This window comes from Biomphalaria glabrata, chromosome 2, assembly GCF_947242115.1.
Source record: "Biomphalaria glabrata chromosome 2, xgBioGlab47.1, whole genome shotgun sequence".
NCBI classification, from domain to species: Eukaryota; Metazoa; Mollusca; class Gastropoda; family Planorbidae; genus Biomphalaria; species Biomphalaria glabrata.
In genome coordinates, this window is record NC_074712.1 from 13870174 (window position 1) to 13885821 (window position 15648).

General features: G+C 33.4%; 1 protein-coding gene across 2 annotated transcripts in view; it reads left to right on the plus strand.

Annotated features, from left to right (window-relative positions):
• LOC106078588 (dynein axonemal heavy chain 3-like) overlaps window positions 1–15648 on the plus strand; it is a 50472-nt gene that overhangs the window by 33320 nt on the left and 1504 nt on the right. For both annotated transcript variants that reach the window (XM_056019229.1, XM_056019230.1), the window contains 23 exons: window positions 70–355; window positions 775–942; window positions 1179–1396; window positions 1852–2059; window positions 2739–2999; window positions 3930–4131; window positions 4332–4582; window positions 4752–4994; window positions 5762–6004; window positions 6265–6425; window positions 6510–6667; window positions 8187–8548; window positions 8856–8972; window positions 9066–9156; window positions 11323–11429; window positions 12091–12234; window positions 12332–12495; window positions 12628–12781; window positions 12896–13024; window positions 13252–13381; window positions 13513–13648; window positions 13757–13845; window positions 15396–15511. In XM_056019229.1, coding sequence (XP_055875204.1) covers window positions 70–355; window positions 775–942; window positions 1179–1396; window positions 1852–2059; window positions 2739–2999; window positions 3930–4131; window positions 4332–4582; window positions 4752–4994; window positions 5762–6004; window positions 6265–6425; window positions 6510–6667; window positions 8187–8548; window positions 8856–8972; window positions 9066–9156; window positions 11323–11429; window positions 12091–12234; window positions 12332–12495; window positions 12628–12781; window positions 12896–13024; window positions 13252–13381; window positions 13513–13648; window positions 13757–13845; window positions 15396–15511 — 4138 coding nt within the window. The remainder of the gene's footprint in view (window positions 1–69; window positions 356–774; window positions 943–1178; window positions 1397–1851; window positions 2060–2738; window positions 3000–3929; window positions 4132–4331; window positions 4583–4751; window positions 4995–5761; window positions 6005–6264; window positions 6426–6509; window positions 6668–8186; window positions 8549–8855; window positions 8973–9065; window positions 9157–11322; window positions 11430–12090; window positions 12235–12331; window positions 12496–12627; window positions 12782–12895; window positions 13025–13251; window positions 13382–13512; window positions 13649–13756; window positions 13846–15395; window positions 15512–15648) is intronic.

A 15648-nucleotide genomic window follows, 5' to 3' on the forward strand; every position in this document is an offset into this window, starting at 1 on the left:
CTTGAATTCTTTAATATTTCTTATTATTGTTTTACAACTAAAAAGAACACAAAATTTTTTTTCTTTCAGATACTATGATGTTCTCAGGCGTCACAATTATGTGACGCCTACATCCTATCTTGAACTCATTCTTACCTTTAAGTCTCTGTTGTCAGTCAAGCGTGATGAGCTGATGATGATGAAAAACCGATACCTTATTGGTTTGGAGAAACTGGAATTCGCCGCATCACAGGTGTCTGTCATGCAACAGGAGCTGACTGACCTTCAACCTGAACTAATTAAAACATCTGCAGAAACAGAAAAACTTATGATTAAAATTGAACAGGACACTGTGGAAGTGGAAGCTAAAAAAGAGGTAAAAACATAATTATAGTGATAAGTGATTCTAATGTTGCTCATATTTAATTTGAGAAACATAAGCTTGAATTAATACATTTTATTATGGAAGTGGTTGATAATAAAATTAATTGAAATATATTACAAACTACAAAACAGTAAGCAAAATATCTACATTTAATTTGTTACATTATTGGATTATATCTATCCGATATACCTTATTCTCTGTGAATGCCAACTACATGAATTTTTGGTAGCCTAATCTAGATTTAAGTGAAGTTATGTGCCATAACAATATTCTGTGCTTTAAAGGAAAAAAAATTGGTTTTGTTTTTCCTAAGAAAATTTTCTAAATATTTTTGACTAACAATAGTGTGTTTAATATTTTGCATATATAATTATATTTTGTAATTGCATTTGACTTAATTTAACCATTAGGTTGTAGCTGCAGATGAGGCTGTGGCTAATGAAGCAGCAGCTGCTGCACAAGCTATCAAGGACGACTGTGAAGGAGATCTAGCTGAGGCCATTCCTGCGCTTGAGGCAGCCATTACTGCCCTGAATACTCTCAAACCAAGTGATATTTCTAATGTGAAATCTATGAAAGTAGGTTACTTCTGATGATACATAACTGAATTATAATTGTGTTTTCATCAATCTGCTTACATTAAACTCTTATATTACATAATGCTTATGTTAAATTCTATTTTTTTTTCTGACATCTTTTAAAATATATATATAGGCCTATATGTGTTAAATTTAAATTGTCTTTAGATGCTCACTTGAAAGGCAAAATGGTAGGTAATTGGTTACTTAATTAAATGTAACTTTTATTTCCTCAGAATCCACCATCAGCAGTCAAACTTGTGATGGAATCAGTTTGTGTCATGCTTGGCATCAAGTCAGAAAGGAAACCAGATCCATCTGGCTCAGGGAAAATGATTGAGGATTATTGGGGGCCATCAATGAAACTATTGGGAGATCTAAAGTTTTTGGACAAGCTTAGAACTTATGACAAGGATAATATTTCACCACCTATAATTAAAAGAATAAGAGAAAAGTAATTATATAAGAACAAATTATGTTAAACAAGTTTTAGTTATTTTTTTAAAATTAATTTAGGCTAAATATTATCTTCTTATCTTATGTTATAAAATACAGATTATACTTCAACAAAGAAGATGATTATGTCCTGCGTATATCCCTAGTCAATCTAGTCATGTATGTTAATCAATGACTTAAACTCTGACAAGGTATTGGTTTTCCTGACTGACTAAGGCAACCCATTCTATGCTCCAATAGCACTAGGGAAGAAGAAATATTTGTACTAATTTGTCCTACCATATGGAACAAAGAATGTGCCTTTATCTTTGTGTCTTTCTGAGTATTTTATTAGGTTTTGTTTTTGTATTTGAAGATAATGGTTCAATGTTTTATGTATAATTGCTACCTTACTTTTAAATACACTAGAGGTATTAGAATGGATTTATTTGTTATGTTAATGTATAATTCCAGGTATATTGCCAATCCAGATTTTGACCCAACTCTAATTAAAAATGCTTCTACTGCTTGTGAGGGTTTGTGCAAGTGGGTGAGAGCCATGGACATTTATGATAAAGTGGCCAAAGTTGTGGCACCCAAAAAAGCCAAGCTGGCAGAAGCTGAAGGAGAACTTGCTGTACAAATGGAAAAGTTGAATGAAAAAAGAGCACAACTTCAAGCTGTAAGTATTAAATATGATAATGTACAGTGTAGCCCATTAGAAATAGAAAATTTCCAAAAAAATAACTTTAGGATAAATCTCAGTTAGTATTATGATTTTGCAATTTACTTTTGGAGATTGAGGACTAAAGAATGTCAAGGACACTAAATTGGATTTCAATGTGCTAACAAAATGTTACAAAATAAGCTTCAAATGGAAAAGCTTAATACAAATGTCATTTGCAAAGCTAAAAAAGTGATACAAAAATGATGTAACTTTTAGAAAACAAAGCTTATCAGCACTTCCTTTGTACTGTACAATGGGCACACCAAAACAACTAGCCTTATATGAACATCTTTAATAGTACCATCAAGCATAGTCAATTCTCTAAATAGTCTCTAAGGGCTCATTTTAATTATTTATTGTCTTAATGTGCACAAGTTGTTATCACTAGTCCTAAGTCACAAAACATTCTCTTTGGAATTTGTACTGGGATAATTTAAAATAAAACATGAAGAACAATGCTGAATGATAATTTTGGCAAGAAAAAATATAATAGTTTAGCCTTAAATGTTTTGTAACTTATAACTTTATTGTCAGTCACTAAAACATTTTTAGATTACTACTATATGTTGTTTATATTATGTGGCATTTGTACATTGTGAAAAAAAAATTTAAATATGTTATTTTTTTGGTTTAGGTGACAGACAAGTTACAGGCCTTGAATGATGAATTTGAAGTGATGACTCAGAAGAAAAAAGACCTTGAAGGCAACATTGATCTCTGCTCTAAGAAATTAGATAGAGCAGAGAAGCTGATTGGTGGCTTAGGTGGTGAAAAAGACAGGTGGACGGAAGCAGCAAAAGCACTTGGTGATTTATACATCAACATCACTGGTGATGTACTAATCTCATCAGGTGTCGTTGCCTACCATGGAGCATTTACCGTTGACTTTAGACAGGTTATTTATAGGCTTCATATTATTGTTTATCTTAGATTTATGTTTTCATAGTTTCCATTTTAAGACGGGCAATAAAAAAAGACTTCTAGAAAACATTGAGATTTTTTTTTTACTATGGTCCTTGTTTCATTGTCTGATAGAAAATACTAGTATTCAGTTAATTTGTCTCAAAGTCTGGTAGATATTTTACCTTTCTTCACCTATCTCTTAGTCTGTTAAACCCTTGGGACACCACGCAAGATTTTTCAACTGTCTTTCTCCATTTCTCACTTTTGCCTTGAATGGCATTATGTTGTCTTCCCAATGCTTTCTCTTTCTGCCTCTTCTTCTTTTCCCTTCTACTGTTCCCTGAAGGGCAGTCTTTGCTAGCTCCAAAGACCTTGTAATATAGCCATAGAGTTTTAGTTTGCATTTTTTTACAATAGTTAGCAGGTCATCATAGGGTCCAATCATCACAAATATTCTGTTGGCCTGTTTCATTGACCATTTCGGCACCAGAAGTGACCCTTTGACTTGTTCCCTTTCCCAAGATTCTCAGTGTAATCTTCCATTCTGTGTTGTTGTCCTCTCATAACTTCTTTTGCTGCTTTGACCTTCTTCTCTTCCAAGTTTTGTGCTCCATAGTAAAGTTTTGGTGATCTTGTTTATCCTCAACTCAACTAAGCACAACACAATATTTTTTTTTAGCTGCTGGAAAAAAAAGCCGTTTTTTTTTTTTTTTTTTACATCTTTTCTAAGATGTTTAGTTCAAATTTCATGTTTATTAATTGGTAAGTATTTAACTATTTAAATTAAAAGTATTTCAGTTTTTTTAATTCATAATTAGAACCAAATTGTAAACTTAAAATAAAACTACATGGGCTTAAAAAACTTTTGTGAATTTGTTAAAATATAAATGTAATTGTGTAATTTCCCTTGTTTTATCCTCAGATGATGACCAAAGAATGGCATGAGCAGTGTGTTAAGCGTAATATACCTTGCTCAAAGGTGTTTTCCCTTACCACAACGCTCGGGGAGCCAGTGAAAATAAGAGCCTGGAACATTGCTGGACTTCCAGTGGATGGTTTCAGTGTAGATAATGGTATTATAGTTTCCAAATCAAGGAGATGGCCTCTCATGATTGACCCACAAGGTTAGAGTTAAATTAATACTCAATGATAGATATTAAACTTACTATTGACAAAGTTAAAATAAACTTTTAGGATTCAGTTATTTTATTTTCAAAATGTTCTTTTACTTGGATAAAGGTGAACCAAAAATTGATGCTTAGTATTATTTGTCATTTATTATTTTCTATTATTTCTATTATTAACTTTAATAAACATTTTATAGGTCAGGCAAATAAGTGGATAAAAAATATGGAGAAAGCAAACAAATTAAATATTATAAAACTGTCAGATGGCAACTACATGCGCACATTAGAAAACAGTATTCAATTTGGCACACCAATACTGTTAGAGAATGTAGGTGAGGAGCTGGATCCTGTTCTAGAACCAGTGCTGCAGAAACTGACATTTAGGCAACAAGGAGTTGACTATATGAGACTTGGCGATAATATTATTGAATACTCCCCTGATTTTAAGGTAGCTTCTCTGTTTTGTTTTAATCTTACAAATAAACTGCTCAAAACTTTTTTATATAAAAAATTGAAATGTCATTTACCAAAATACTGCTTTCTATACTCATTAACATATTTAAGGAATGGATTACAGAAAAAAGTTTAGTAGTAATTGAAGGTATGTTTCTTTCTAGATGTACATAACCACTGGGTTGAGGAATCCTCATTTCTTGCCTGAAGTGTCAGTCAAAGTTTGCCTTCTGAACTTCATGATCACACCCCAGGGACTGGAGGACCAACTTCTAGGTATAGTGGCTGCCAAAGAAAAACCTGAACTGGAGGAGAAGAAGAACCAGCTCATTCTAGAAAGTGCTGCTAACAGGAAACAGCTGAAAGAAATTGAAGACAAAATTTTAGAAGTTTTATCCTCTTCCCAGGTATGTCACTGTTGCATCGCTCTCTTTTATCTGTTAAACTAAGTGGAGACAAAACACCCATCACTAAAGCAAAGGACTTTACAATCACTGAGCTGTGGTTGAGTGTACTACCCTGAACTGAAGTGAACTTTCTTGTACTCTTCTTATTATAGGGTCCCTGAAAACTTCTGAATACCAGTAGAAACACCACAGGCCTGCAAAAACTCCCTTCTATCATGTGCTTACTGGCATGCCCATAGTTCACAACAGGGCATTCTTAAATATATAATCCTTATCACACCTGACCGCTAGCAATAGGCTGGCCTTGATCACATGTCGGCTGGACACACACAACCATTCCTACCTATATCCCTAGTTCATGTATAACATTATGACACAAGCCTATCATTTTATAAACCTTTTTTTCCCTTCCCTAGTTATTTTATCTTCTGAATTTTTTTGTTTTAAGAATGCTTTAAACCTGATATCTAGAAAAGCAATGCTAGAAAGACACAGCAAAATAATAATAATTTAATGTATAGAACCTGTTAACAAACAAAATGTAGATTCTAGGCACTGTGATAACATTACACACATAAACATGAGAGCTAAATATGACAAAATTAATCTAAAAAAGTTTCAAACAGATAGGTCTTAATGTTCTTTTTGAATATAGTGTAGCATGTTGTCTGTCTGAGATCAATGAGGAGTGAGTTCCAAACCTTTGGTCCGTGAAAATGCTGAAATTATTGATACTAAAAATAATTTATAAATTTTCTTTTGTCCAGGGAAACATTTTAGAAGATGAGACAGCCATCAAAGTTCTCTCTTCCTCTAAAGTTCTGGCTGAGGAAATCTCCACCAAACAGGAAATAGCTGTAGCCACTGAAAAGGAGATTGATGAAACCAGAAATGGCTACAAGCCTGTGGCCCTGCACTCTTCTATTTTGTTCTTCTGTATTTCAGATTTAGCCAACATTGAGCCAATGTACCAATATTCTCTGACTTGGTTCATTAATCTTTATCTTCAGGTCAGTAAATCTTGACCTTTTTAAACATATATATACATAATAAGTTGGGGGGGAGAGAGGAAGATATAGATTGTATATAGAACCATAGAGTTAAAATAATAGACATAGAATGATAAATTATAGATGTAGAATTATAGTTCCGTGTAGACTTCTTTCTTCCACCAATTAACTATTATAGATGTAGAATTGTAGTTGCATATAGACTTCTTTCTTCCACCAATTAACTATTATTGACTTATTAATATCTTTATATATTTCAGTCCATCAATAACAGCAAAAAATCTGAGGATTTAGAAGAGAGGATCATCAACTTAAATAAACATTTTACACTCAGTATCTATAACAACGTCTGCCGCTCTCTCTTTGAGAAAGACAAACTTCTGTTTTCTTTTGTACTGTGTATTGGCATCATGAAGGGGCAGTAAGTCAAAGAAAATCTTTTTTAAATAGATAAGGCATTAAAAAAAAAATAATACTCTCTACTACAAATGTCTATGTATTTCAGAGGTAAAGTAGATGAGAATGTTTGGAGATTTCTACTTACTGGTGGTGTGGCTTTAGATAACCCTTTACCAAATCCAGCACCAGCATGGCTGTCAGATAAGGCCTGGTCTGAAATTGTCAGAGCTTCAGGTTTACCTTCCCTGAAAGGTTTGAAAGACCGTAAGTATTACTTTTATAAGATACATCTAAATGATTTTTAAGAAATAATGAAGAAAAGTAGAAAGCTCAATAATCTATTGTTTGTTACACACACTCAAAAATTTGTTTTAGTATTTTAATGGAATTGTTTTTTCAACTCATATTATTTCTTTAAACAGGAAATAATGCCTCCACATGACAAGGATAACATTGTCTGTAGATTTCCCCTTAAATTTTGTTTTCTTATTTGAGTAGTAACATTTATTTTTTTTTTTAATATAATTCAAGCTGACTTAGCTATTATATTTTAGACTAAAGCCATAAGCTGAAAGATAATGACTGAAGAACAGGCAGACATTAATTTTGGAGCATATGCCTTATGGATTATAGAAAGTACCTTCAGCACCATAGCCTGTTTAAAACTAAAATACTTTGGCATTAAGGGTTCATTACATCAATGGATTCAGGAATCTCAAATAGGAAAAGAATAGAACCTAATAATAAATGGCTTGAAACCAACATCAACAGTAACTGTATTATGTCTTCATATTCATAAAGTTTTTGACAGACTATGACTTGAAGAAGTTCTGGTCAGGTTTACCCAGAATTTCATTGACTATGCTACAATGGATGTATACTTTAACAAAAATACTATAACAAAAATATATAATTGTAAATTTCTAAAAAAGAACAGTTAAAAAAATATGAACAAATCCTTTTAAAAAACAACAACAAAGCTTATCTAGAGGGAAGAACTATGCACTTAAAACTATATCTCAATATAATGTAGAATTTATTTCCCATATTGATATCAAACAAAATAATTTACACACATTCATAGATGAATTTTTTTTATAGTTACAACATGATGTGTGCTCATTCTTTTTAAAGAAATTTTTGTTTCTCTATCTGCCTTCTCTATACAAAACCATAATAAGACCAGCAGCAATGTATGGAAGTGAGACCTGGACACTGACAAAGACATCTGAAAATTTACTTAACACTTGGGATAGAAAAATTCTTAGGAAAATCTATGGTGCCATACAGGATGAAACAGGGTGGAGGACACGCTTTAACCATGAGTTATATCAATTATATGAAGACCCACCAATAGTGAACGAAATAAAAAAGAACAGACTACGTTGGACAGGTCACCTTGAAAGAATGTCAGATAACAGTGGGGCGAAAATCGTATACAGGCAAAAACCAAAAGGCAGGCGACCCAAAGGCAGACCCCGAATGCGATGGATAGATGACGTGGAAGCAGATCTGAAGCAGCTTGGGGTTAGGGCATGGAGACGAAAGGCCCAGGAGAGATCTGAACGGAAGGATGTGTTAAAGCAGGCCAGAGCCCTCCATGGGCTGTAGCGCCACTGGGATGGATGGATGGATCTGCCTTTTGTTCTGTATAGTATACTACAATTAAAACTTTGGCCTGATTAGTGAAATAAAATTTAGGTATAAAACTTTATTGTAAGATTATATATATTTATTTTAGAAAATATATCTGTTCATGATGTGTACTTATTACCAATTTCAGATGTGAACAAACATCCTGAGCAGTGGAAGAAATTCTATGATCATCCTACTCCACATAATCATAAGTTGCCTACTCCATGGGACTCTCTGTCTGGTCTTGACAACATGGTTGTGCTAAGGTGCTTCCGCCCTGACAAAATAGTTCCAGCTGTACAGAACTTCATTGTGGACAACATGGGACAGTCTTATGTGGAACCTCCTACTTTTGACCTGCCTGGGTCATTTGCTGACTCCAACTGCTGTGCGCCCCTGATCTTCATTCTATCCCCTGGTGCCGACCCCATGATGGCTTTGCTCAAGTTCGGTGAGGACAGAGGTTACAAACCCAACATGATACAGACAATATCTTTGGGTCAAGGCCAGGTCATTGTTTTTAAATACTCATTATATACATTGATCATATTTCTTTGTATAAGTAAATCAAGAGCTACATGTTATTAGGCTAAATATTTGTTCTTCCTTTCAAAAATTGTAAATAATTAGGAAAAAAGCCCTGACAATCAAACACAATTCAACTATCTGATATAAACATTTCACATGTAAATGGTATGAATGTATATTTTGGTTTTCTATAGTAATGTTTTGTTTCATGTAATGCTCAAATAGTAAGACAAATTTCCTTATGGATAATAAAGATTATTATGATTGTTATTATTAAAACTTTGACCAGGGACCAATTGCTGCTAAAATGATTGACAGAGCTATAAGTGATGGATCCTGGGTGGTCTTACAGAACTGTCATCTTGCAACCAGCTGGATGCCAAAACTTGAGAAAATCTGTGAAGAGGTTAGCAGTTGGCAGTTGGTTTCCTTAGTTCTCTAATCTTGAAATGCAAGGCATATTTCAATTATTTTTTATCATGATTTTTTTCTTTTTCAGGTCATTGTGCCAGAAACAACAAATGAGGATTTCCGTCTCTGGTTAACAAGCTATCCCTCCGACAGCTTCCCAGTGTCCATTCTACAGAATGGTAAGATATGGTTCAGTTTGTGTTTCTCCTCAGAAACTGTAGATTAACAAAATAAAATTGTATGTTTATATCAATTATAATTATCTTTAAATCTTGAACTCTTCAATTAGAAAGGTAAGGGGAGAGAAATAGAAAACAAAAATATTACTGTCATTACTATAGTACATCCTTCTTATTAACTCATTTTTATGCTCTATTTCAAACATTTTTAATGTTCTTAAACATTTTTGTATTTATCAGTGACAATTAATGGGCATAATTTTTTTAAAAATTATGTATAAATTGGTAATTGGTTCCCCAAGGAGGAGTCCTATCCCCAACACTTTTCCTAATATTCACAAACGATCTAAATCAAAACCTACCCAAAAAAGTTAAGAGCAGCATGTATGCAGATGACCTTGCCTTAATTAGCACAGAAGAATATGTAGGAACATCGAAATTTCGATTACAAGATGCTCTTGATAAACTCAATAATTGGTCCAAAGACTGGGGCATGTCCATTAACACAAAAAAGACAACATATACCATATTCTCACTGTCAACAAAACAACAAACAATAAAATTAACATTAGATAAGGAAGCTTTAGAAAAAAATGACAGCCCTACTTATCTTGGAGTCACCTATGACCCGAGACTAACCTGGAAAAACCAAATAGATAAAACACAGAGTAAAGGCATCCAGAGACTTTCCCTCTTAAAAAAATTAGCTGGCACAGATTGGGGAGCTAATCACAACATCCTGAAAAAGACCTATACCAGTTATGTAAGACCTGTACTAGAATATGGTGCCACAGCATGGGGCTCAGCAGCCCAAACCAACCTAAGAAAAATAGACAAGGTTCAAAATATTGGTCTAAGGATAATGACAGGAGCAATCAAAACAACACCCATAAGAGCTATGGAGGAAACCGCTGCCCTGATCTCTCTGGATGAAAGAAGAGAAATAAAAATCCTTTCCCAATTCACTAAATTGGAAACCTTGGAGAGGCACCCACTCAGAACAAAAATCCACAAAACTGGCACGAAAAACCGTCTCAAAAGGACCAATTTCATACAGGAATCTCTAAACCTAAAAAAGAAACACCAACTTGAAAAAATTACTCTGGAATCCTCGATACACTATAATGAATCTCCACCCTGGGACGAAAGCCCTCTTCCTACTATAAGGGACCATATTGAAAACATAAAAAGAAAATCTGATTACAGACCAACAGAGCTCAAGGAAATAGTGAACTGTTTTCTACATACCAATTACCCTAGCCATCAGTGGATCAGAGTTTACACGGATGGCTCATCCCATAAAGCCACCACAAATGGAGGAGCTGGAATACTTATCGAATGGCCAGATGGAGGAAAACTAGAAAAATCCTTTGCAACTGGAGAGCTCTCTGACAGTCACAGAGCAGAAAGGGAAGCACTAGCACTAGCTGCTACCATGCTATCACAGTCAGATTGTCTTTCTAACAGACGCAAAAACAACCCTCCAAAGCCTGCAAAACTCTGATTCCCCTTATATTAAAAACCTCAGAACAGCACTCACAAAGCTCAACCACAACAGCAAAAAAACTGTTATTCAATGGATACCAGCTCACATACAACTAGCAGGAAATGAGAAGGCTGACACACTCGCCAAGAGTGGGAGAACAAACTCACAAGTAAACTCTGCACTCTATCCAGAAGAAATGAAGAAATTAATTGTAGATAAAATAAATGAGAAATGGACGAGCTCCCATCCAAATCACAAGAAAGATGATGCTTACTATAAGCTATCCCGACAAGACCAACGTCTAATCTTTCGACTCAGGACCGGACACAACAGAATGCGACAACACATGTTCCGGAAGCTCAAAATTGGAACCAGTGAAATCTGCCCATGTGGAGTATCACCAGAAAATGCCGACCACGTCCTCCAAAACTGCTCTCTCTACCAAGAGGCCTGTATAAGACATTGGCCCCAAATCACCCCAATAGAAAGAAAACTATATGGAGAGCTCCCTGATTTGGAAACCACTGCGCAGTTCATCTCATGTATTGGTCTAGTCATATGAACACTCCAACATAACAATGAGAACGATGAAGAAGAAGAAGAGAAGAAGGTAATTGGTCTTTTATTTCATTTATTAATTAAGAAACATGATAAAAAAATAATTGTATGACTTTTGGCAGGTGTTAAAATGACTAATGAACCACCTAAAGGTCTTAGAGCTAATTTACTAAGGTCTTATTTGAATGATCCAATATCAGATGTGAACTTCTGGGAAGGCTGTAACAAGGTTAGATTTTTAGATAAATGTTTTAATTACTCATGTTTGGTTCAAATATACCATATGTATATATAGTATATATGTATATATACCATATGTATATATAGTCTCAATGAGAAATGTTTTTGTTACTGTGCACATTTTTATTTAGATTATTTTTTAATGAACGTACCCCTTTCAGACCTTCACCTTGCAATCTATAGGGCACATGATGTAAAAGGTCCTCTGTTTCTATGACCAAAGTTAACAATGGTGTCATGTGACCAGCTCAACGACCAATCATTTTTCTTAACCCAACGAATGTTAAGTACCCATCAGAAAAAAAATCCCATTCCTCACCAAGATTTGAACCTAGGACCACTCAGTTCAGAATCTAAGCACTTTACCACTTGGCCACCATAATTTATAATAACAGAATATTCGAAAATGAATAAAATTTTAAGGTGTTGATGTTTTGATTTGATTTTTGTAAAGTATTTAAATATTATAAAGTAATTAAGGCAACACCAATATTGCTTTCATAGTACTGAAGAGCATGCATATGTTTATATTTATATTTTAAGTTATTTTCTTGGAATATATTTATTTAATCAGATTTTTATATCTATTATATTTATGAAAAGTTTTCCAGATTTGTTTCTAATATGATTTTCAAAAATACTTTCACCAGCCTAAAATCTGGCATAAAATGATGTTTGGGCTTTGTTTCTTCCATGGTCTTGTCCAAGAAAGGCGCAAGTTTGGTCCATTAGGTTGGAATATTCCATATGAATTTAATGAATCTGATCTCAGGATCAGTATGAGACAGATGCAGGTAATAAAAAAAATGAGTAATAAATAATTAAGAGATATACTTGAATAAAATCCCATGTTAAATGTGTATCTATAAATAAGTTATTTTGTTTCTCTAGATGTTTCTGAATGACTATGAAGATCTCCCATTGCCAGCTTTGACATATCTCACAGGAGAGTGTAATTACGGAGGTCGTGTTACAGATGATAAAGACAGACGTCTTTTAAATTCTTTACTGTCTGTTTTCTACTGTGAAAAAATTGTTTATGACGATAAGTACAAGTATGTTTAATTTTATGAGTTTTATTTATTAATCCATTTTTTATATTGATATAGATATTTTTAAAATTTAGAGTAAAATTTCTTCTTATTATTTTTTTAATTTGACACTCACTAATCCTATATTTCCACTAGACTATCATCAAGTGGAATCTACTTTGCTCCTCCTGAAGGACCATATCAAAGTTATATTGACTACATCAGATCACTGCCTTTAATAGTCTTGCCAGAAGTATTTGGGCTTCATGAGAATGCTGATATTACTAAAGATAACAAAGAAACTAACTTGGTGAGTCTTATCTCCCTTAACAGCTGCTTTATTTAGTATTGTCATATAAGGTTTTAAAAAAAAAGGATGATACTTTCTTCATCTATTTATAAACTGATACAATTTTGTTTCCAGTTATTCGACAGTATTTTAATGACATTACCTAGACAAGCTGGCGGTGGTGGCCAGTCTTCTGGTGATTCTATGCAAAGTCTGGCAAGTGACATCCTCAGTAAATTACCGCAGAATTTTGACTTAGAGTTTGTAAGTATCTGCAGTTTTAAGAATTTTGATGTAATTATTTCCAATGTCAGTATAAAAGAAAATAGAACATAATGACCATTGAAAAGATTACATTTTTTTAAATATAAACTTTACTTCAGCTTCTCTAATGTTTGCAAATATCTCCGTCATAAAGTTTTGATGTAAAAAAAAAAGTTTAACAAATATTTGTTTTTGTATTCAAATTGAAAATTGTTCTGTTTATGTAGGTCATGAACAAGTACCCAGTTATTTATGAAGAATCAATGAATACAGTACTGAGACAAGAATTGATTCGATTTAATAATCTAATTTCTGTTGTGAGAAAGACATTAATCAACATGCAGAAAGCCATCAAAGGTATTTTGGCCATTTTTTAAATTATGTTTTTGAATCAATTAATATACATTTTTAACACTTTTGGCTATCCAGTATTTGTTGTTGTTTTTTATACATCATATCTGTATGTTTGCTTTTTTTCTGGTCTGCAGGCTTAGTTGTTATGTCATCAGAACTGGAAGAAGTTTTCAACAGCATGCTTGTTGGAAAAGTCCCTGCATCTTGGGCTTCAAAGTCCTATCCCAGTTTGAAACCACTCGGAAGCTATGTGGCAGATTTGTTGGCCAGGTAAAATTAGCATCTTCACATTAATTTATTATATCCATTTGAATTAGAAAAAAACATTTGATTTTATTTTTATCAACTTTTATTGTAAGGTAACCTCTGTGTTTGCAGATTGAAGTTTTTTCAAGACTGGATTGACAAGGGTGTCCCATCATCATTTTGGTTATCTGGATTTTACTTCACTCAGTCTTTCCTAACTGGTAAGTATTGTTTTATTTAACTCTTTGTTTGTTGATATTGTCAGTTACCAAGCATGAGCATTTAGCTCTAATTACTACCAGTTAGCATTCTAATCTTACTATCTCATTGGTGGGATGTATCGTTATTTGAGACTTGTGTCATTCACACTATCAAAGAGACTTTTGTCTTTCAAAGTAACATCCGCAGGTTCTCAAGGTGCCTCTGTAGTAATGCACTAGAGAAATGCAGTGGTGAAAACAATTTTTTCTAAGTTTAATATCTTCAAACTCAATCCACTGAAATATAACCTCTGGTTATGAACACTCTTTACATCAAACACAAATTACCAATATAAATCATAAAAGTAGTAAAATAGCTTCACTGACAAACACTAACAATGTTAAACAAAGCACAGTGAACATAGAATAATGACTGATAACTACTGACCAAATGACTAGTGACCCCAATATCTTGCACCATTTTCCCTTTGAAGACTTTGTAGATTATTTAGATATTCTTGACCTTATATTAGGCTATGTTGCTGAAGTATAAAATATATAGGCCTATGTTGTTGTCTCAATTTGACCCAAATTGAAATTATGAACGAAAATTTAGAGAATATAATTAGATGTTGGCTCATTTACCTGTATACTGTATTGCCATATATGAGAATTTAGTCGCTTCACGAACGAAGCAGGTCATATATCTAAATGTAGTAAATTTAATACTATCATAGACTCTAATAAAAACTGTATTAATAATTTGAAGATAATAAGCTCAGCTCAGCTCAGTGAAGATTTGTTGAGATTCCAACTTTACTAATCTAGATCTAGATTAGCTCAACATCTAGACAGCATTTATATATTTTTTATAGGTCTTTTTATTTATTTTTCTAAATATTAATATTTAAAGGCAAGTATATATATTTTACAATTATTAGAATTCGTAAATTAAATGTTTTAGGTTTTTAGAGTTGAGATTCAAAGTTGTGGTTTATCTTTGCAGATGTACAAAGTAAAGATAAGTAAAGAGTAGGCAATTCTAAATGTTACTTTTAGAGAAATCTATCCTACACTCAATAGTAGAACTAAATTCACCAAATTTTTTAATCTCTTAAGAAGACTTAGACTTACTTAGACTTAGGTCCTCCCGCGCCTTTCGGCGCATTGGGCAGCAAGCTGTCTCCATAAAGATCTGTCATTGGCAATGTCTGAAGCCTCTTCCCACCTGGTGTCCACTGTTCTGAGATATATGTAGTTCATTTTGTCAGAGAACATGTCCCGCAAACCTCATGCAACGCTCTGTCACAACCTCACTAAGTGTTCGACTCCCAGTTCAGCAAAGGATTTCCTTGTTTGAGACCCGATCTGTGTAATTGACTCCCAAAATCCATCTCAGCCATTTTTGTTGATCCACATTTAGCCTTTTGTCAATTTTGACAGATGACTTCCATGTCTCACATGCAATTGCAATTTTAAGAAGATTAAACTATAAACAATTCTGACAATTCTTAGAGATATATATTCTTAAATGTGTATACTTTTAATTTAGTAAATGTATTTTTTTACAGGTGTTTCACAAAACTTTGCTAGAAAAACCACTATACCTATTGACTTGGTTGGCTTTGAATTTTCAATTCTCAAAACAACTCCAACTGAGAAACCAGCAGATGGAGCATATGTTTATGTAAGTTTCCAATGTAAACATAATGTTCAGCTTTTCATTTTGTCATTTACTGTATTGATATTAGATACATGGTCTAAACTGCCCACATGTTGTGACATTGCAGATCAGTGTACAGGCCTTATATAACGATTGATATC